General features: G+C 32.4%; 3 protein-coding genes across 3 annotated transcripts; 2 read left to right on the top strand and 1 right to left on the bottom strand.

Annotated features, from left to right (window-relative positions):
• Window positions 1–15,271: 15,271 nt before the first annotated feature.
• On the top strand, window positions 15,272–15,960 carry LOC119681391 (28S ribosomal protein S18c, mitochondrial). The gene is made up of 2 exons (XM_038094567.1): window positions 15,272–15,404; window positions 15,461–15,960. Exons 1-2 carry the CDS (start codon window positions 15,371–15,373, stop codon window positions 15,820–15,822), a joined length of 396 nt encoding a protein of 131 aa, XP_037950495.1. The 5' UTR covers window positions 15,272–15,370; the 3' UTR covers window positions 15,823–15,960.
• A 365-nt stretch (window positions 15,961–16,325) lies between these two features.
• Window positions 16,326–18,632, bottom strand: LOC119680563 (RING finger protein 37). Its single transcript, XM_038093457.1, has 4 exons — window positions 18,524–18,632; window positions 18,037–18,302; window positions 17,371–17,981; window positions 16,326–17,316 (listed from the first exon to the last, which is right to left on the bottom strand). The coding sequence occupies exons 2-4, from the start codon at window positions 18,113–18,115 to the stop codon at window positions 16,567–16,569; spliced, it is 1,440 nt and encodes a 479-aa protein (XP_037949385.1). The 5' UTR covers window positions 18,116–18,302; window positions 18,524–18,632; the 3' UTR covers window positions 16,326–16,566.
• Window positions 18,633–20,027: 1,395 nt separating this feature from the next.
• Window positions 20,028–22,587, top strand: LOC119680922 (sphingomyelin phosphodiesterase 1-like). Its single transcript, XM_038093945.1, has 6 exons — window positions 20,028–20,174; window positions 20,361–21,270; window positions 21,325–21,862; window positions 21,917–22,099; window positions 22,160–22,309; window positions 22,377–22,587. Exons 1-6 carry the CDS (start codon window positions 20,063–20,065, stop codon window positions 22,542–22,544), a joined length of 2,061 nt encoding a protein of 686 aa, XP_037949873.1. The 5' UTR covers window positions 20,028–20,062; the 3' UTR covers window positions 22,545–22,587.
• Window positions 22,588–22,771: the final 184 nt, after the last annotated feature.

The following is a 22,771-nucleotide window of genomic DNA, read 5'->3' as shown; positions in this document are numbered from 1 at the left end:
TGAACAAATGTTTACGTCAAATATTAAAAATATGGTGGCCCCACCGCATCACAAACACCAACCTATGGGTCGCTACGCATCAATCACCTGCTACTGTTAGGAGATAAGAAGACGTAAATGGCGCTGGATAGGCCACAATTTCCGTAGACACAATGGAAACATTTCACGCTAAGCTCTGAGGTGGAATCCGCAAAGCAGACCTGCAGACCTGTCGACCTGGAGCGCCGGCTAAAACTTGGAGGAGGAGAGGTGAAGAAAAACTAGGAGAAGCCAATTATTCCTGTGTGTGATATATGCCGATATATCAAATAACAGAATCCGATATAAAAATATGCTAGAGGCCCTATGGTCCACTGGAAGATGAGGATAAGAGAGAGAGATTGCGATTTCAATGTGAACTTGAGAACAGTACATTTTTTTTGAGACGGCGAATTGTCTTTGTAGCGGAGCCTTTCTTTTTTATGTTTTTATCCAACAAATAATACGACGACAAAGGTGAAGTATATCCCATACTTCATTACTGAGTCCGTATTAGTTTGCAATAAAAATAACTAATGTTGAATGTTATAGTTAAGCTCCTGTGCACGTAAAATAATCTCTAAGAATACTACGCATTGGACGCGTTTTAACGTCGTTTAAGTGCATAAACAAAATACGTGGGGAATGTCGCATCGTACATTTGCGTTATCGACTATAATTTAATGTGCTTTCAACACAATTTTGAGCAGCTTAGTCACCTTATATCGTTCCTTATACATATTTTGTTTTATACCGATACTAATCCGATGACTATTTGGCATTAAAAAGTCATAATTTTAAAACACACTTCCACGTCTATGTACTTAGCAACGTGCCATTCACAAGAGGGAGTTGCCACAATGTCCGTTTATTTTAGTGTTTATGATTGTGGAAGCGTTGGTGGATGTTTTCGTTTAATTTCAAGTTCTCTTATTGACTTGTATCTTTATGCGTTTAAAAATTCCATGAAAAGTCCCACACCATTCACAAAATGTTGATTTTAAATTTTCTCGCCTCGTTTAGTTTAATTTGCATTTTTCTTCTCTGAGCACTTGATCTTGGCACCCTATAACGAAAACAAAATTTGTTCTATTGCAAGAATATGGATACTTCTGACATCTGTAATAGATTTATGGCTGGTAAGCCCAAGGGTTTACATGTATGCGGCACCAGGTTACTATATTGGAATCATTTAGCAATTCATATTTGAATGAAATTTGAATTTTGAATACATTTTATGCAAATGATAATATCAAAACTTTGTAACGATTTATCGTAGCGTTAATTGTTTATTTTGCTTAGTTCATTGAAATCCTTATGCAAATCCAGTAGCTATACGAAACCATAAACTTTTCCATTTATTGCAGCTTAAACCACAAAATTAAATTTATAATTAGGCAAACAAAAATGAACTGCATTTTTTTTTCTACAAGTATCTAGTGTTTGCATTTACATTATTTAAAAAACATTTATGGCAATAATTGAATATATAATTTACTCAAATCTTTGAATGGGAGAGTCTCTTGAGATTTCTTGTATGCCTCAACTTAATACAATTGAAATAAATATATTTACCATACAAGCTAAAATTTAAAAGTATAATTAAAAAATATTCCTTCTTAAATCAATACGAATAAACACTTGTGTTTATAAAGAGAAACAAACGGGATAATGTCAACAAAATTGATCAATCACAAACTCAATAACCCATTTGACTTATATTCTTAAATTTAAAAATAAATTCATTTTTATATTGTTAGAAGTAAGATTTGTATATTTTACATATATCGATACAGAAATGTTGAGAAATTGCTAACAAAAGATTTTCAGATTAGAATCAAGACTTTGTATAGCCCGTTAGCTAATCAATAATGTACACTTAATATATTCTTCCTCCGTATCAGAAACACCTTTTCAATTAGAAAACTACTACAATAATATAGAGTAATTATTTATTTTAAGAAACAAAGCAGCATATTATGATTGTTAATAGTTTTTAGAAACACAGCAATTTGCTTTTATATATTGAAAGTGCTTTTTATATGAATGAAAATAAATTGAAAGTAATCACAATACATAGTTGGTTGGTTGGTTGCAGGGCAGGCCATCAGATAACTTCCCATGTAACTCAACTAACAATATTTCGCCGTTTTCCTACCACATTCCTCGCAAGACCCCTGAGATAGAAGAGTACAAACTAAATCCATCCTGTTGAATTTAGATAATTTAATAGGTGTTTCGTGGTAAACAGTCTGATAAGCTGTCAAAGAAACAGTTTCATAATAACCTATTTTTTTTGGACGTCAAATTCGGGCATTTACAGCGACTGTTTTTGGTTCCAAGAACGGCTGGGTCTAAGTCCCGGAGCCCATCGTCAATCTCGGCGACCATGTAGCTTTCAACACCCGCTAAGGGATTACACAGGTACGTGTCTGTTTGATATTTGTCGTTATATATGTTTTTTCCACTAATAAGCAAGATCCGTCCAGAAGCAAGATGTTACTTCTAACGGCCGGAATTAAACTTAAGGCAGATTCTGACCGACCAACCACTTCTATCTGGTACTATTTGCAGAAATCAAACGTTGTAAAACTGATGTCACGTTCGTAACTGTTCAGGTTTGCAAAGCCATTCCGATTGGAACCCTGCTTTTAGAGAAGCTTGTTGTTCAACAATTCCCCTATATAGACAATTACCAACAACAATACTCTCCCGGTATCTGTCTCATCATCTACCATATTGCAAGACTTGCAATGAATGGTGTCATCTTAGCGTTTGCTCTGGATTAAATTCGCACCATGGTGCAAATTTCGTTGGCAATTGTAACTGACCACAATCGAAAATCTGCGCGAAATTACAGCATTCACAACCTCTAACAACATCGCAGTAGCTACACTGCAGAAGACAAAACTACTATCTAACTCATTCTCCTTAAGCTTTACCCTTATTCGTAAGAAACTCAAAAGTAGCACTTTAGGCGCAGTAGCCATTCTATTGCGGAACTCAATTTCATATAGTGAGCTTAAACTGCCCCCGTTGTATGACGAATATATAAAGGTTAAAGATTTTCTTTGGTAGATCATCCAGTTCATTAGTGTAATAAACTCCTACTTGCCACCCAACTCTAGTCCTCTGTAGTCTACCTCCGATGTTTCTAACCTTCTTGATAGGGAATCGCGTTTTGCATTGGATGATTTCAATGCGCACCATCCTCTGTCGTTTTCTAACTTACCAACCGATCAGAGGTGGTACTCGTCTCTGTCATTGGTCTCCGAACTGTCCAAAGCGTATGTCTCGCATTGTCGTTCCATCCAATTAACATAGGAATGCCTTCGATGAACTACTGCATACTAGCGCAGCTACCTCTTCCGGCGGAGCATCCCTATCATGCGCAATATAGACAGAAGCCAAAATTAAGTCTGGTCTACCAGGTATTTTGATCATCACAGTTAGTAGATCATTATTACTAAGCTGTGGACACAGAAAAGCATTAATACATTTATTTTTTTTTCATTTATTGACTAGGATACATGCTTTAGGCTTATTATTGTTCCTTATATATTGATTGTTGTTTGAATTTTTCAGGGGGGTTAGGCATCCTTATCTTTGACCCATGACTCTTGTACATAGCTGACGTCAACTTCCTTCTCGACTAGAAAGACGGCGAGATTATCCGAGGCGATTTGGTTTAAGGGTTGGCTTGTGCTACTTTCAAGATTTCAAGAAGCATTCTTTAATCGTTACACTCTTCATCGTTGCCTGATGGGAGAAAGATTTTGATTTTGATGTACTGCACACTAAAGTCTACTTTTTCTAGTGGCTTCGCGCCACTGTTTGTCATGCTCGTCCTTGATGACTACCCAAACGTGCATCGGCATGTTTTGGTTTTGCTGCTGAAGAAATTGAAGTACTTTTCCTAACACCATTTTCATGTTTAGTAATCAAATGCGAGTTTTTAGTCGACCTAGAATTTCATTGGCTAGGCTAAGCTTTAACCTTAAAGCTTCGCATGCATAACTTCCGTTAGCAATACAGTTTCCAAGAAACACCACTTCTGATATAGAGAACATAAATCAATAACCTAAAGTCCAAAATACAATTTAAAATTATAAGTGAACTATAAAAATTGTTCATATTCTTCTATTTGTATAATTTGTACAATTTTAACCGAATAAGTATTGGAATATCTTACACTATAATAAATATATTAATCTCAAACTAGTATAGAATTTGAAAAGTTTAATTATTTTACAAGTAGAACGTTCTTCATTTTATAAATCTCGATAAATAACCTAATAAATGTAAGCAGTTGTCTGTAAATTTTTTATGTAGTTTCAGATATGTATTACTTTTCAATGAGATTTCTTAAAGTTCAAAGGATAAAACAGTTTGATCATTATATACCAAATTATGAGAAACTTCTGATATGAACAATAATATATTGCTGCTTCCTATTTGCCTTATATATATATATATAATAATAACAAATAAGGATATCAAACTATAAATACCTACAATTTATAAAGCTTAATATCTTCCTTCCTTATAAAGTTTCTGCGCACCCTTTTCAACAGTAATAAATCTATGAAACTGTGCAAATATATTTCGTAATATATTTCGTCAGTATTTATAAAAGATAACAAAAATAACATAAAAACAATATGAGGCACATATTTTTATTAAGTTTTGCTTAAATATTTTCGCCAAATAACAAATTGGACAAACTACGACATTCGAGAATATGTTTGAAGTATTTTGTTTTTCTATGCTTTGGACGACGTGAAAGCGTTGAAATCGATTCTTGTGAGCAAACCGTGACAAAAACCCAATCAAAACTCAAGATATCCAGACGTATGAGTTTATGTTAAACATTCTAACGACGTCATCGAATTTGTCTTTGTCATTGTACTGTTGCTTTTTACCCTCCATCAAAAGATATATTGGCATTTTAGAGCAGTTTTGAGGGTTTCATATACATTTTTGTACGAGAAAACACACAAAACACGAAACACAAAACAATGTGTAACAAAACTCACCATCCAAATTAGGTGTGTAATGTGCTGAGAATGCTATAAATTCTATTATTAAATCATTTATTGTTATTTCTTTTACGACGAAAATATTTACAAAATGTTTACACATGACCGATATTTTGGAAAGCTCTAAACAACATTCGTCATAATGATAATGCAATAAAGCCAAATAGTGAATATTGCGCCTAAACAATTGTCCCATTATTTCTGCGCAAATCTATTAGCGCAAATAATGGGTTTTTAAGTTAAAAATATCGAATTACACATAATTCAAAAAAATTGTAGTTCTCTATAACTTTAAAAATACGTTCTACCACTGCATTTGATATATATTAATCCAAAAATTTAAATTTAAATTTATTTAGTAAAAATTGATATTATTGTACATTAGAAACATCAAATTTAATAAGATTAATGTAGATTAATTTTCTCTATTCCCATAAATATGAAATAAATCAGGAATGAAGAAATGAAGTAACTTTGACATGTTCGAAATTTTAACAGTCATAACAAAGAGTTATTCACAATAATTAATAAAAAGCCACTAAAACCACCTTTCAGGAATGATTGTGAAAACCGAGCCCAGCGAATGCAATCCCATTACAGTAATCAAGGGCAGAGAGGATTCAACAAGCTAAATTTATAAAAGCCGAAGATCGATGTATTCAGGTAGGGAGGGATCGGCTTATATGTGAAAAGGGTGGGGTTTACGCATACTTGCGAGGGGTTCTAGCTAAGAGTAAACTCTATGCTCAGGATTATAGGAGCCCCGATTGTAGAGCGAAATAAGTTAAGGAACAGCAAGCTCTTCTTCAAGATAGTGGACAGGGAATTATGGGAGCTTGTGTCTCACGGCCTCAAGCAGCATAGTTGGGACGATATACACAGAGTACCTTTGTGCTATTAAGCATTTTTACTCTTTTGTGACTGGGGGGCTTATTCCTGCCCCACAACGAGGCATGAATAACCTGGGACGAGGTTGGGCAACGTATCGACTTTTGTGAATAATTTTAGGGCTCTGTCCTTAATATATTTTTTGATTGAGTCGATCCTTAGATCTCTATGCATGTCTGTTGTTCTAATATACCATTGAATCTTAAATAGTCTTCTTAAAGCCAGGTTTTGCGCTATCTGTAATTGCTTTATGCCAGTATTTGGGACTTTGCTGTATGTTACACATCCATACAGTAGTGCTGGCCTAATTATTTGAGTATATAATAACTTTCTATTTTTGAGATTGATTTGATTATTATTAAACAACGGCTTTAGGAGATGTAGAATTTTAGAGCAATTATTTGCATTTCATATGTTTATACCAATTAAACCGTTTGTAAAATGTGACTCCCATATATTTTATGCTTTCCTTCCACCGTATCTCCGTGCCACCGGTACTCACTGCTGGAGGATGCTGCCTTTTCTTTCGTGTCATGAATATAGCCTTGGCTTTGTCATTGTTTATTTTAATCTTCCATTTCTGGAGGTATTCCACCATAAGGTCTATAGTTCTCTGTAAGGTGTTGCTTACATTTATGACATCTCGGTCAGAGTAGATCAAGTACGTGTCGTCTGTGTAAAGCGCTATTAAGCTGATTGCGGCTTTTATGTATGATGATGTTCTGGATGACATATCTTATATGGGAGACGAAGTTGTGCTTAGAAGTAATACAATTTTAAGATATTTTTGCTTGTCAATAAGCTGAATCATCAATACGAAGCTCTAGCTCGGAGAGCGTAAAGGTCCTACCGCATTCGATAAAGCCGATAAGGGCTATCGCAGAAATTTTTGTGCAGTTGAGCTTAATGTTCCGCATATTAACAAAACATTGGAACATTGGTTTATATAGCCATATTATTGTTACAATTTTGTAATAATAATATAATAATTATTACATATAATAATTAAGAATACAAAAAAAATAACAATAATTAATAAAATTAATTTTTAATTTTGTAATTATAATAATAACAATTTTGCTTACAATTTTGATTGGCATTATTTTTACAATAATTCCCAAAAAAATTTTAATTACTTAATAAATAAATGCTATGAAAAAGTGTTAATAAGAAAATCATTTTATTGTTTTCTTGTATTTTCTTTAAAGCTGAAATACTTAGATCTTAAATTTTTAAAAATAAATTGCCATTCAATATAAAAATTTCTTATTAAAAATGATTTATGTAAATGATCACTCTTTACATAAAGGTCTTATAAATATAAGATCAGTGTATATTTTATAAAGAGTATAAAATATTAGACTTGGACTAGGTATTCAAATACATTTTCAAAATCATTTTTTAGAATTCGCAGAACGTGAATAAAACGTTACGATGGGTTGCTTTCTTTTTTATTCTTCTTCTTCTTTTTGTTTGGCACTACTGTCCAGTGTGAACTATGAACTGCATTTTTTCCGATGCGAGGCTGCTAATATAGCGATCAACCCCAAACCTAGAGAACCAGATCCTCTTGTTTGCAAATCTTGGGATAAGATTGGTGTTTGGTGTTACATTATGCGATCTATACCAAACTTTTTTATTCAAATTTATCATAATTCAGTAATAGGTATTTTATATGTATATTTTAAATTATGAATCAATGGCGATAACTATATAGTCGAATGGTTACTAAGCATTGTTACATTATGCGATATTGTTACATTATGCGATATAGATATATACAGCCAGAATAACGTAACCAGTTGGCTAGGTTTTTACTCTTTATTTATGAAGTGAAGAGAATGTATCTTGATCGGAATATTTGCAACCTGTTAAAGTAGACCTAAAATCATATTATATATCAACTATATCAATATACCTTGTGATCAAAAAAGAACAAATTCGTTCTTTTTTTGAATTCCCGCGCTTATTCAATCGGTAAATTTTTTTATTTTCACGCTGGCAACACTATTACACACATTCTGTCAAAGTTTAACGCATATCGTACGATTAGTTTTTGTTTGGCGTCTATACAAAGAAGTTGAAAAATTTTCGTGTGGTGATTTTTAGCTGAATTTCATTCAAAAAAAGCGTCGTTGTGATGTGGCCAAAGAGATCATTTTTAACGCAGATAGTGACCCCACATTCATCGAACGCATCATAACTGATGTGACATGGGTCTATGAATTTGATATGAATGCCCACCAAACAACAATCGACCGAATGGTGCTTCGAAGGTGAGCCGAAACCGAAAAGTCGGTCTAAAATCTGACTGTTTACTTCGATATTGGTGGTGTGGTGCACTATGAATTCCTTCCGGACAGTCAAACGATCAATAAGGAGTATTATTTGGTCGTTATGCGTCGTTTGCGTGAGGCCATATGCAAAAAGAGGCCAGATTTATGGAAGGAAAACTCATGGATTTTACACCACTATAACGCACCGGCTCACACAGCGTTGGTTGTGTCGCAGTTTTTAGCCAAAAACTCCACCAATATCATCAACCAAGCACCGTACTCTCCAGATATGGCCCCGTGTAACTTATCCTCTTCCCCCGACTCAAATTTCCATTGCGAGGACCATAGACGCGTTTTGAGACCATAGAGGCCATAAAAGAGAATTCGTTGCATCAACTAAATGCCATACTTTCGGCGGCCTATAAAACTTGTATGGAAAATTGGATCAAGCGTTGGCATGCATGTATTGCCGCAAGAGGAGAGTACTTTGAAGGCGATAATAAAGAAAATTATTAAAAATTAAAATTTTGCGTTTTTTTTTTAACTTCTCGTTCTTTTTTGATCACACGGTATGTCAGTTTGCCATTTAAAAGAAAATCATTATGGCCCCTAATACAATACTTATAATTTAATAGTAATAATATATGTTGTATTTAATTGACAAAAATATGGCATACAAGTTAACTGAAAATAAAATTAAAGCATGCGTTAGGTAATATGTGTCTTGTGCCAACGACGAATCCAACTACAGATCATAAATCTAAAAAGTCAAAAGTCTCAACACTAAGATAAACGGACAAATAACCGCCCTACAAGACTATCCAAAACATGTTAACCCTTTCACGTTCGAATAATATTAAGACCCCTTTCAATTTGGGTTTCGATTTTCATATCCTGTTTGAATGGCAACAAAATAAATAAACATATTTTATATGAATTCCATAATTTCCATTATGAGCATTCCGTTATCCCGAAGTGTTTTGCCAAATACCAAATACTATGTGTCACACATAGGAAATCTGTTGCGTTGCTCGCAGCAAGCAATCCTGGGTGTGTTTTTTATTTATTCACTATAGGATGCGTCTATTATAATTCCATAATGAATAGTTATGGGTATTAAATGCTTGGGGTTGCTTTACGTTCATGTACTGTAACAAGATTTTTGGAAGGATAACGCACAATGCACGACTGAGTTGCTGCATTGACAATCGATTTCAATTATTTCAATGTATTTTCAATTTGATTTTATGTTTTGTTTGCATTTCTGTTCATTTAAATAAAAAAACTTATTTCTTCTGATTTTATTTTTCATTTTTATTTATACAATATTTCTGTTCAGTTCCATTTAGTTTAGGCAAATAATTTAATAAACGTAAAGATGTTGTACTTGCTAAGGACGCAAATAATAAGGAATAAAATTGGGCTTTGAATATTATTTTTATGTGTTATTTTTTTTTTTTTTTGTTGGTATGATGAATAAAACCATAGCAATGTAAAAAGAATAAGTTCAAAGATAAAAAAGGGCTTTCTCTGAAAGTGGCCAATTGTACTTTTACTGTTACTTATTACCAATTTTTTCTTTCAGGCTTTCAGTTCACCTTAAAACTAAAGTTTTACTTAAAAACCCTTTGAACTTGCATTAATGTGAAAAGTGAGGTGACCAGAAAATTCAATTAAAAGCCTCTTTTATGTATTGATGATTTAAAATCGAAAGGGTGTATTTTAACGGAATTTTTTAACCAATATGATATTTGCCATTTGCATTCTGCCATTTTCTGAAATTTAAATAAAGTCATTTTCGTGATAATCCAACTAAATGTAATATAAGACAATAGTTATAGATCGCCTACAAAATAAAATTTACTATTAAAAGTATGAGATTAAAAATGGTTGTAGTATTTTGAAGAAATATAAATATATAATAGAGAAGATTTTCTTTAATAAAAATATAATAAAAAGTCTACGTTTAAGGTTCTTTTTTAATAATTTTTTTTTTACGTGACAGTTTGATAAACCGGTGCCAATATTTAAATATTTCAGTCCAGATTTTTAATTCTATATGTAAGCTTCTTTTGTGTTGTAGGTGTTTAAAATGCAGAAGTTCTGGTAAATTTGCAAAAAACAAAAGTTTTGAAATATTTTTAAAAATATAAACTCTTTTTATTTGAAAAAGAAATCATTCATTTACAAAACAAACTCGTCAAGCAATACAAATATGTTGTACTGTCAAATAAATTGATTTAATAAGTTTCCTTCGTTTTATTGTGGTTTTGTAAGCACCAATGATACTAGGGGGTTAGGACGCTCAAATAAGGTAGCAATCTTCGAAATGGTCGATAAAAGATGATTTTGCGATGGAAGACCATAATATAAAAATGCATGGGATTACTGACAGACACAAATTTTTAAGTCAACACGTTGTTAAAATTTTGCAAAAGAATTTGCGTATGAGAAGCTTGTAAGCAAAATAAGTGGCATATTTTTTCAAACCTGTGTAACCAGTGGCGTATTAAGAGACTTATTTAAGGCAAGTTTTAAAACTAATCTAAAGTTCATTTGAATAAATTTAAGTGAAAAAATCTGTTACTACGTAAAACCAAATATTTAAACGTAATCCTAATAAGTATTTATAACTGTGGGTGAGACATGATTACATCGCTATACCTAGAAAATGAAAGAGTAGTCGAAAAAGTAGAGTTCTGAAGAATGTGTTCCAAAAAATGAGGAAACAATTCAAGTTATAGTTTCTGCCTTATGGTAGGCACATCACAAAATTAAAGAATGCTTCTAGACCATTTGGATAAACTAAAGAAAAAACATTGTAATTGCTAATTCATTCATTAACAATTGCTGTAATAAAAATAAATGAAGTATATTCAACTGTATTCAAAAGATTTGACTTCATTTATTTACAAAAATGTTAGAAAAAATATCAGCAGAAATTTAAATCTCTACAACTCTGTCACAACTCTGCGAACAAACAATATATAGAGGACCTCGAAATATCCTATCTTGCAGAAGGTATCAAAAACTTAGAATATTTTACTACAAATGTATAAGCAAAAACTCACTTCTTTTTTCACTTATCACTGGAATTTTAAAAAATCCTCATATCTACTTTACCGCCCGCATTGAAATCTCCTAATTAATATTAGCTCTGCGTCTTGCTTATCGCGCAAAAAAAATGTTTTCTGACTCTAAATAGGAAATTTTAAAATTAAACACAAAAGAATTAGAAAATATATTTTTTGTTATACTCCACTAAGAAGCTCCCAAATATTTACTAAAAATCTCAATACCTCGCAACATTAATCTGGACGAGGTAAGAAGTAAACTTTAATGTGTCTACGTTCTGTGTAATCCTTATAAAGCTCAACTACATTTTCTGAAACTGAATTTACATAGAAGTTACTTATAAGTACTCGTATGCGATGGTATGCATATCATTTATAAACTATTAATTCCAAAAAACTGAAATATTACTAAACTCTACACATATTACCAAACTTTGATTCAGCCCCAATTTTTCATTATGTGCGTAGCCGCATTTGATTGGCAATAGCAGTAAACCTTAAAGATTTATTGCTGATGAATATATTTAAACATAAATTTATCTCACGGAATGACTTACCAGAAAAGGCAAAACGTTTACTTCCCCTTCTGCAAAAAGTCCAATCAAGTCACATAAACTAACAATAGCGCGGTTTGACATAAAGGGTTTCCTCGTGAATAACACTTCCGACGGAAAACAGCTTAGCGGAAGCGGATGTAGAAATGCTTTTCGCGATTTCTCGTAAAAGTTTATTGTTATTAGAAAGTAAACTTTTTAAGCAAAAGAGTTAAAGAAAAAGGGCGCCAGTATGTCAATGATGTCACGATGATGATAGGCATATAAATATTATACAATATTATACAGTATTAACAACTCACAATGTAATTCACAAGGGAATTTATATGATATCATGATGAGTTCCATTTAAGTTAAAGAAAATGTATCAATGAAAATAATTTTACAATACTTTGTACTAATGAAAAGAATCATTTAAATTTGTTAACGAATTTGCATTTTAACTTCAAAATTTTATTGAACATTATGCAAATTACTTTGCAATAATCACACTATTTTAAAAAGAAAAAAATCTGTAATAATATATACATACATCCAAACTCAACAATAGTGCACATCCTTTTTGATATTAGCAAAAGCTTTTAAATTTGATTTACAAATAGGCTAGTTTAAACTATTAAACAGGCTAAATTATGCTTACCTGTACAGCCTATCATGTCTTTTTCCATTTTACAAAATGTTAGTGAAACAAACATTTTTTAAATAAATTTCTGAATAAAGTGTACATAAGGTTCTTGTTTTAACATAGTTTAAATTTGACGGAGTTCAATTCTTGGAATTTGCAGTTTTAAAAATATATACCGACAATCAAGCCAAAAAATATTTCCAAAGACCGCTGATCATAGATATTTGGCGATACCCGAAATAGTAATATGAACAATTTAAGAATTCACTTGATTAAAAATTAAAAAAGTTTCCTCTCTGTTCTCTTTTCTCTATTGAACTTTTAGCAATTGACGTTGTCTGGCACCTTTCGTCTTTTAACATCATTATCTCGATAGTTCTGAAATCTCACAATGATATCCGTCAGTGCTCCAATTACCAGCGGTGTGACCGATTGGCAAATTTGCCGATTGAGCGGATTTGAAAATCACGGTTGTCAATTCCCTCCTCCAGTTTTTGATAGTCAGGAACTTCAATAGCAAGCACCTCCTATGGAACAATCCAGCCTTCTGCTAAAACGTTACTAAGCTCTTCGAACGACTGGTTAAGCTGATCGTTAACTGGTACTGACTCGCAACAATAACGTCCTAGAGTTTATCTTGGCAAATATACGACTTTTTCCCAGTCTTGTCGATGGTTTGGCAGACCAGGCAACCGATAAGCCTTGCATTCTGCACTCTCGCCCATTACCTCCAGTTAGGCATTTCTGAATATAGAAACAGGACTCCGGCGGAGATTGATTTCGTCGCTTCGCACTCGAAAGCATTTTCATCTCCACAATTAAGGGACATGTTCATAAGGTGCACGCACTGCATCATTTCTAAAACGAGATATGAGTCAGTTTCTTCAACAATCAGCCCACTACGGCAGTAAGTCTCAATATTGTAAAACTCTTTGGTTTGAGGGTTTGGTCTACAAACTCGGCTAATTCGACTTCTTCCAAATACTTTGCAGTGTTGTCCACATGTTCCTTTCTAATAGGACTTTTTAAGTCAGAATCAGTTCCGCTCTGTTCCGCATTTTCTGCAATATTGCCAGCGCTCCACAGGATTTTGTCTTAAGCCCAATTCTTTTCAACCTGTTTATAGCAGACACCCCTCCCTCCCTAGTGTCGAATTTGTAATGAGTTTAGTACCTTAAAACCCTCCTCATTGACTATGTCAAGTGGAAGATTTACCTTAATCTCACCAAGGTCTCTGCCTTTGATTTCCTAGACGAAATCGCAATAATGGCTTTGATGCACCACTCCTCGAGCTAAAGTTTAATGATAATCCATTCAGCTCTTTGAAAAGCTCAAGTACCCCGGTGTTGTGCTATCTACTCGGCACAACTTCATTCAATACGTTGTCTTTGTCATGGACAAAACACCACTTTTTGGTATATGCAACTAAAAAACACCCATCAAAGGCACAACCAGCTTTACTGTAAAATCTAGCTCTTCTGCTATAAACAGCTCGTGCGTTTTCTCCGTTTGGTCTGCAATAATTTCTGCTCAGATAGAAAGAATCCGTCTCTTAGAGCGCAAGGTTCTACATGATTACATTAACTATAAACGTAATCCTGATGGCAAGCACTTCACCTTGCCTCCTTCCTTCCGATCTCATGCAAGTCATGCGCATTAAATCCCCTCCATTACCACATGTAATACTTAGATGAAAGGCATTCAGATGCCTCTATTAAAATCTATGCAATTTCAAATTTTTCTTGGGTATAGTGAATTTCTTTCGACGATTCTTACTGTATCATCTAAATAAGCCGCCATCTCAACTATATCTGATAGTTTACGGTAGACATAACTTATTTGTCAAGAATTTTATTGTCGCTGCGGATATTATTTAAGGTAAATCGAGACTCTTCGTATAAGCAACCCGGTTGATCATACAGATTGCTTGACAACCTAATGAGGACAAAGAGTTTAAGTCATTCCTTAATTCAGAGTTTATACTTCAATAAAAGTTATTCAATATACCTGCAATACGTCAGTTTCTAAATAAAGGCTTACATTAAATGTTTATTGACTAGTTGCATAATATCAGTTATCCAGGCGTTAAAGCTTCAAAGAGACGGATGCTATACTTGAACTTGTCGATCGAAGATTCGTCGTTACAATCACGTACACATATAAGAAGTGCGTCCACATGTAGACAATGCACAGGCAGTTGCACTAAAGTTTAATACTTATTGGCTGGCAAGTTTCGATATACTGTTGCGAATCAATACGGATCAAAGTTGTCAATTGGAATAGTTATTGTTTATCGAACTGACAAAAAAAAATTTGCGTTTGTTCTGAACAAATTATTACTGTTTTTACGAAACACATTCAAACGAATGTGTAACGAAGTGAATCATAAGTGATCATAATGTGAACAAATATCATATAAAAATGACAACAATACAAATTGGACTATTTCAAATGCTAGTGAGAAAGCACTATTACCGATAAGTAGCTCACAGCGTAGAGTTACCAAAACTATAAAGTCGTCTGTGAATTTGTGAATATACTTCGAAAATGTGTATATGCATATCTCAAGTCAAAAACATTTTCTTTTATTGTGTATAAGTATTTAGTTTTCTGACATTTATACTTCCGATTTAAGCTCTCTTTATATTTTTTGAATTATATACTTTATATGGCTCTTTTTTAAATTCATATCTCGAATATTTTTTAAGTAAAACGTATGCGTATTTAAAATGAACTAAATCACTAATGCGCATGACATAGTTTATTTCGTAATTGCAATTCTATCATTTCATATACATAACAGTGACTATCTGCTACTAGATGGCATCAGTTATATTCTGTCAGAGACAGCTGAGATTGTGTGTTAAAAAAACTTCGTACAAAAAATAATATAAATATGTTCAGAATTCTGGGATTAAATTTATCCAATAGTAAGAAGTATATTATAATAATAAATTTTATTCTAAAATAATATTTTTTTTATCAGCAACAGCACCTAAGATAAATATTGCGGTACGTGCGTATTGTGCAATAAAACAGAATGATGAACCCATAGACATTCCAAATCCGTTTGAAAAAGAAAAAAAACTATGCATTCTTTGTAAAAATGATATAAGTCCTGATTACAAAAACGTGAAACTACTGTCACAGTTTCAGTCGCCTTATACAGGTCGTATTTATGGTAGACATATTACTGGTTTATGCAAGCAAAAACAGGAGGAAGTTGAAATAGCAATCGCACGTGCACAACGATGTGCATTGATGCCAACTTATTATAAGGACATTGACTTTTTGCAAGATCCTAAACTCTTTGAGCCTGAAAAACCAACTCGACCACATAAATATTAAATTATTATTTAAATTCTGTAAATGGACTTCAGTGCTTTGACCTAATGAGTTATATATTGGTCATTGTTATAAAACTGACCCTGCAAATATGAAACTCTGCTCGTAAATAACATATTTAATAAATGTTTCAAAATCTTACACCTAATTTTTTACTAGTATTAAAAAAATATGAAAGTTTTAAATATTTAAATACTTGTCTCAAATGAAAAAAATGTAAAATAAGTATCCAATTAAGTTTAATTAATTTCTTAACGTCCACTCTTCTATAATTCAAAACATTTCATGTTCTACATACAACATATATGATAATACCTATATACAAATTAGTTTTGTTATAATGTGGCAACATATATTTATACAAATAAATATATACTGTGATTCAGAGTAATTTCGGAGTAGTATCGGAATATAAATATGACGATTTTATTATATTCTGTACACAAAAATTAAGCGTGAGATGGAATTTAATGTATGTATATTTAAATCTTTAGCTTTTAGACATGCATAATATTATGTTTTGAAATTTATTTTAAATATTATAACTTATTGAGATAACATAGTTTTTTGTTAAAATAAATTTTATTAAACAAAAATTATAGCATAAAGTTTGGAGTACCTTAACAAGACTTTAAGTTTCATGCAAATCAAAATTTATTTTAAAATTATATACGCGACTATATTCTGTTATCAGTTCCAACGTAGATTTTGTTAAGATATTAAAATCCATAGTTGAACACAAATTTACTACAATTTGTGAAAACGCTCAACATCCGCAGTACTAAAGCTTTGTTTACATGTACATAGCTGGTCTTTCATTAATTCTACAAGGCATCTACGACAAATTAAATGCTGACAAGTTTGTATTTTGTGGCTGAAATCACTTGTTTTACACTTAATACAAGTTGTGGAATCTCTTGATAACGGTTGTGTAAAGCGTGACATTTTTTGTAAAGCATTTTGAATAGCATTGTCTATGCTTGATATGTGATTTGAAGAAAACGGTGATGATGCAGTAGTTGTAGTAGATGGTTGTGTAGTGGTAGATGTTATTAAAGGTGTTTCATAGCGATATGTTTCAACATTATCAGTCAACTTTATTCGTTTGATCGGTACATCTGTTGTAACAATAGAGGAGGTTGCTGTTGACTTAGGATTTGTATAATTTGATGCAGTTAATAATGCAGAATAAGCTCCCATTGATATGGTATCACCTTGACAAAGACTTGCAAATTGTGATGCGTGACGATTTTGATTGCGACGTAAACGCGAACCCAAGGAACGTGGTACTGCTTTAAAATGGTCTGAATTTTCTGTTAGAAACTTATCAATTCTGGCTTTTAATCCAATATCTAAAATCGCTTTACGATGAGTTGTGAATTCTAGACCTGTGAACGGATCGGAAGGCGTACGACCCCATTTAGCTTCCATTTCTGAATGCTTATCAATAGTGCTTTGATCAACTACTTTACCCGAAGGCAAGACTGTCGGGAAAATCTAAACACAAAAAATTAATAATGTTTAAGTTATAAAATCGATCTTAAAGATTACCATTATTTCCCATGTTATTGTATCTAAAAATTCTTCTGGAATATTAAGATTGGAACACGTATGCTGCTCTGACGATTTAAAAGATCTTTGAACAGATTGCTTTAATTCTAAAGGATTCACTACTTCATTCCAAATAGTTTTCATAAGTTCTTTGTCTACTTTCGAAAGTGACCGAGCAGGCAAACCCCAGATTTCTGCTTTTCGTAACACGGGAGCACATTTATAGGTTTGCAAAATAATAATCTTAATGGTATTACAATCGGATAAAATTCTTCCAGCAGTTTTGAAGAAGAAAACCTTTTGATTGCATTGTTGAAAGGCATTTCCATTATTGCTCCGAGAACTGTACTCACTTTGATAACAAAACATTACACAGTCAACATCTTTATTTATATCACGAACATAGGCAACCCGTTCCCATATTCCTTGATATTTTCCGTGAACTTCGAGTGCTGTAGAACGTAATGATCCAGTCGTATTCCACAGTTTAATTACTTTTAAATCTATTCCCTTCGGAAATCCAAAAATCATTTCAACTGGCGGCTTTGTAATTGAGTAGGCAATAAATCCACGGGAAAGTTGTTCAACATCATCAGCTATTAGATTGGCGGCTGTCACAAACGTTATAAATTACTAAAAAGATATTTTATAAAGACTTGTTATTACCTGTGTATCCATCAAGACAAATAGCATCACACTCAACCGAAGGTTTTAGTTTGGAATTTAGAAAATTAATTAGGCTCATTAGGTATGCAGCTGAATTTGTGAAAATTTGTTTTAATGGATTTTTATCGACTATATTTCAAATTTAATTTCGTCTCACACAAAAACTCATTATACACAAGATTTCCAAAGCAACGACAAGTCACTTCATTGAGTTAAAACGCAAAGACGTACGAAATCATAAATTTTATTGGTAATCAAACTAAAACCTTAAAATGAAACGTCAAAAATTTTTGATTTCTACTTTACAATTTCAAGACTTCACACAGAGTTGTATTTTAAAAAATATTCAAAGTGAACATATATCAGAGTGTAAAGAAAAGTAAGGTTTGCGGGCTACCAAATTGCACTGTCTATATTCAAGTTTGCAACAAGTTTGCGGTGAAATTAAAACTTTTCAATTATTTGTTAAGTTTGCAAACATGTTTACTTGTGTATATCGAAGTTTGCAAATTTCTCATAATTTAAGAATTTTGGTGAGCGTCGGACAAGCAAAGATTACGGAAAAAAATTATTAATTTTTGGTAAAAAGAAAAATAAATGAAAAATAATTAAAAAATTGCTAGACATTAGACAATTATTGAAGAAGTTTATATATTTTAAAAATTAATTTGTGCTAAAAACATTTTTATAGTAAGCTTTAATATTTAAACAATTATTATATGAATAAAAATTTTAAAATGTAACATATTAAAAAATTGAAACAAAAATAATTTTAGTTTAAAAAATGAAATAAATAACAGGTTGCTATGATCATCACCTCAATTTCTTCAGTTTCAATTATTGTTTTGCACTCTGTACTTACTCCGCTGTTGATATGATCGCTGTAGAAAATAAATCAAAATGAAGTATGCAAACCTTGTTTCAAAGTGTATAGCAAAGCGCATACTCGGTTTGCATATTTGGTTTGCAAACATGTTTCATCGTCTATATCATGCTTTACTTACGAACAGTGAAAAAAATATTAAAGTATTAAATAAGCTTTAACATTTTGGTGCGATTGGAAGTAAAAAGATTTAATAGAAAACTATTTTTCGACTTGCATATGGCAAATTTGATTTAAGCCAATAGCAAATCTAGATTTCACTTTAACCACGCAACCGGAACATTTTTAAAGAGCATATATGTATATAATATAAGTTGTATTAACTTTTGTAAAAAGCGAAGTATTACAAGACTAAACCACAAACACAGGGGATCGTAGTTATCTTTTTGAAAATTTTGAGAACGGATTTGTGCAGTTTCGGCGTAAAGGATAAGAGTAGTCCCCAATTTTGGTATTTGACTTCATCTATGCCGCCTTCATTGTGACATATGTCGATGAATTCAAAATACAAAAACAATTATTAATTTCTACAACAATGTGGAAGGGCTCTATTTGGCATTTAGATGTGCATCCGTGTAGTACGCAAAGAGAAATTTCTTTAACTCTTCTTAATCCATAATATAATGCTACAAGCAATATTGAAATAGTAAATAGAAAATGACTTGAATTGACGACTTGAATTTCAATAAACCAGAATATTATTTTTCCTATTTTTCCTATATTAAGAATTGGAAACACGTAGCTGTATTGTAAATTATAAATTAAAATGCTTTTATTATTCGTATTAATGGAGATATAATCATATGTATACAAATTCAAAATAATCTCTTTCATATCAATTAAGAACTCAATACAATTTCAAACCTTTTAAGTATTCGAATACTGAAGTAATCTAAAGGTGAAGCAAAAGATATTTGTAATAAAACTGTGTACAATTCTTATATACATCAATATAGTAAGAAGTATATCTAAAGAATGTAGAGAGATTAAAAGATTACGATTATTTAAACGCGAAAGAACAATTGGTCTAATTATCGAATATTGATAAGAGTATGATGTATAAATTGAAAGAACTGTGGATCTATACAGTTTAGTACAATAAGTAAAAGTTACGTGATTAAGCTAGTCTTGTTAAGCTAAATAATGTTGATATACATTTTTTTCGGAATATTATTAAGTTGCGAAGCAATTCATCTTCCAGGAGTTCCACAAGATTTTACAAGTCATTCTGATGCCGTATTATCTGCGATTTCCGGTTTGTGTGCTATGAAATATTACGGCATCAAATAAATTCATAAATTAAAGCGATACAATTTGCGAATATGTGAATGTCCTCACAAGTTTTGAAAGATTTGACCTTGTCTCAATTTATATATATATATATAAAATTCATATATATACATACACATATGATTAATAAATTATTTTTTTTATACCATAGATAATATTGCTTATAAGTTCGAAAATGAATACATATCTTTTTTAAAAACTGGAGTGGAATCAGCATCACTGCGACAAATTTCAGAGCAGTTGGCAAAGTCACATAGCAAGAAAGATATTTTCACCAAAGGAGTTGATGAACTGAGTAGTGCCGATCAGTTCTTTTTATGTACAACATGTAGGGCAACAGTAAATATAATTGCCAAAATGTTTCGTGAGGATGACGGAGAACTGAATGGCCCAAATAATGAGAAAGTTACAAAGGAAATAGTGTTGGAATTATGTAAACGTTTAAATATTCAAACAGAAGAGGTTTGCGCTGGGTTATATGATTCGAATTGGCCAACTTGTGAATATATAATAAAAAAGAGTGAAATGGATTCGAGAAGTTTTTGTTCACTTTTCCTGGAGTTCAGTTTTTGTAACGTAAAAAGCGCTGATTACAATTGGACGCTTTCTATTAATTCAGGTGGACCAGTTATCGATGGACCAAAAGCTGATGTCCCAAGTAGTGATGGAGAAGTGCTTACTGTTTTACATTTAACTGACATTCATTATGATCCATTTTATGAGCCAGGCTCATTAGCAGAATGCGAAGAACCTCTTTGTTGTCAACGGCACAAAGAAACTAGTGAAGGTACAATTAAGGCGGCTGGTTATTGGGGGGATTTTAGAGACTGTGATGCTCCTTGGCATATGATAGAAGATGCATTGAATCACATTAAGGCAACACATCCCCATATTGATTACATATACCAGACCGGAGATGTTGTAGACCACATGGTATGGGCAACATCTGTTGAGAAAAATACGGACGTTTTATCTAAAGTAAGTAATAAATTACAAGAAATGTTCCCAGATGTCCCAGTATTTTCTTGCATTGGCAATCATGAACCACATCCATTAAATGTGTAAGTTTTTTAGTTTTATAGTACAATACGATACTAAAGAAATATCTATTAAAGTTTTAGTCCTGTTGATGCAGAAGACCACTTAAATACGAGATGGTTATATGAGAGCTTGTATAATGACTGGTCAAAATGGTTACCATCAAGTACAGAGACAACAATTCTCCAAGGAGGCTATTATACACATTCACCAAAAGCTGGATTCCGCCTTATTGCTCTAAATAACAATGATTGCTATAATAATAATTGGTGGTTGTATCATAGTGGCGAAAATGCTCAACCACAACTAAAGTGGCTACATGATACATTACTAGCTGCCGAAAAAGCAAATGAATATGTTCATATATTGGCACACATACCTTCTGGTGATGGAAGTTGCTGGTCTGTTTGGTCGCGTGAATACAATAAAATTATTGAGCGATTTTCCAACACCATTAGCGGCATTTTTAATGGGCATTCCCACAAAGACGAAATGAATGTTCACTATAGCTCCAAAGGACATGCAATTGGTATATCTTGGAATGGAGGCAGTTTGACAACATTTTCCGATAAAAATCCAAACTACAGATTATATCAAATTGAAACTAAAACAATGGTTCGTATAAGTTAATACTGTAGCTCACAATCTATTATTTTCTTAAACAATTAGCAAGTTGTAGACCATGAAACGTGGATTTTTAATTTGACTGAAGCTAATATTCATGGAAAAGAAATCCGCCCAGTTTGGTTCAAAGAATACACATTTTCTTCAGAATTCACTAAAGAATTATGTCCAGATTGTATAGACAAGTTATTAGATCAAATGGCGGAAAAGCCAGAGTTACTCAGAAAAGTATAATCAGAATGAAATATATGCCATTTTTTATGCTAATTCTTGAAATTATGCTAATAGTTTTGGAGATTTAAAATGACTTCTGCTGACCCTAGAATTGCTGCTGGTTGCAACAGAAACTGTTTGATGAGTACAATTTGCAGACTGGCAACTACAGTAAATGACCAAAAAACACGTTGTGATGAACTAACAATCAAACTAGCTAAAGCGGTAGGTTAAATTTTGTTCTAAAAAGTTGTAAAGGAACTTATTATGAAACAATATATATATGTTTTAGCTCGACGAAGAGAATACTACGACAGCATCTCCTAGTAGTACTTCCACTACACCGACTGATCCCACAACGAAACGACCTGGTAACGAAGATGATGGAGCTTCAGCACTAATTGCCATGAGCATAACTACGCTTTTAATATTAAGTGTTATTGTAAAAAATATCCTCTAGGTTAAGGTATTATTTTTAATCAGAATCTATAAAGTTTTATAGTTCCAACTAATCAATAAAAAATGTAAGTTCTATACTGTGTTTTTTATTTACTTGCTTCACAAATCCTAATCGGTTTCTAAATACGATAACCATTGCCATAAAAGCAAATCATATGAAGATAACTAATCTCGCTTTGATATTCTCTATAAGTATATATGCAATAAATTATTCAAGTTGGTTTCAGT

This window comes from Teleopsis dalmanni, chromosome 2 (assembly GCF_002237135.1).
Source record: "Teleopsis dalmanni isolate 2A chromosome 2, ASM223713v2, whole genome shotgun sequence".
NCBI lineage: Eukaryota > Metazoa > Arthropoda > Insecta > Diptera > Diopsidae > Teleopsis > Teleopsis dalmanni.
This window is presented reverse-complemented; position numbering and strand designations above follow the sequence as displayed.

Excerpts from the sequence above, each read along its gene's own strand:
- LOC119681391 (XM_038094567.1), top strand. The coding sequence starts at position 15,371 with ATGTTCAGAATTCTGGGATTAAATTTATCCAATA. Across the intron at positions 15,405-15,460 it reads GGGATTAAATTTATCCAATA|CAACAGCACCTAAGATAAAT; the intron begins GTAAGAAGTATA and ends TTTTTTTATCAG.
- LOC119680922 (XM_038093945.1), top strand. The coding sequence starts at position 20,063 with ATGTTGATATACATTTTTTTCGGAATATTATTAAGTTGCGAAGCAATT. Across the intron at positions 20,175-20,360 it reads CGTATTATCTGCGATTTCCG|ATAATATTGCTTATAAGTTC; the intron begins GTTTGTGTGCTA and ends TTTATACCATAG. Across the intron at positions 22,100-22,159 it reads AGCCAGAGTTACTCAGAAAA|TTTTGGAGATTTAAAATGAC; the intron begins GTATAATCAGAA and ends TTATGCTAATAG.
- LOC119680563 (XM_038093457.1), bottom strand. The coding sequence starts at position 18,115 with ATGAGCCTAATTAATTTTCTAAATTCCAAACTAAAACCTTCGGTTGAG. Across the intron at positions 17,982-18,036 it reads TTGTCTTGATGGATACACAG|CCGCCAATCTAATAGCTGAT; the intron begins GTAATAACAAGT and ends CGTTTGTGACAG. Across the intron at positions 17,317-17,370 it reads CAATAACATGGGAAATAATG|ATTTTCCCGACAGTCTTGCC; the intron begins GTAATCTTTAAG and ends TTTTGTGTTTAG.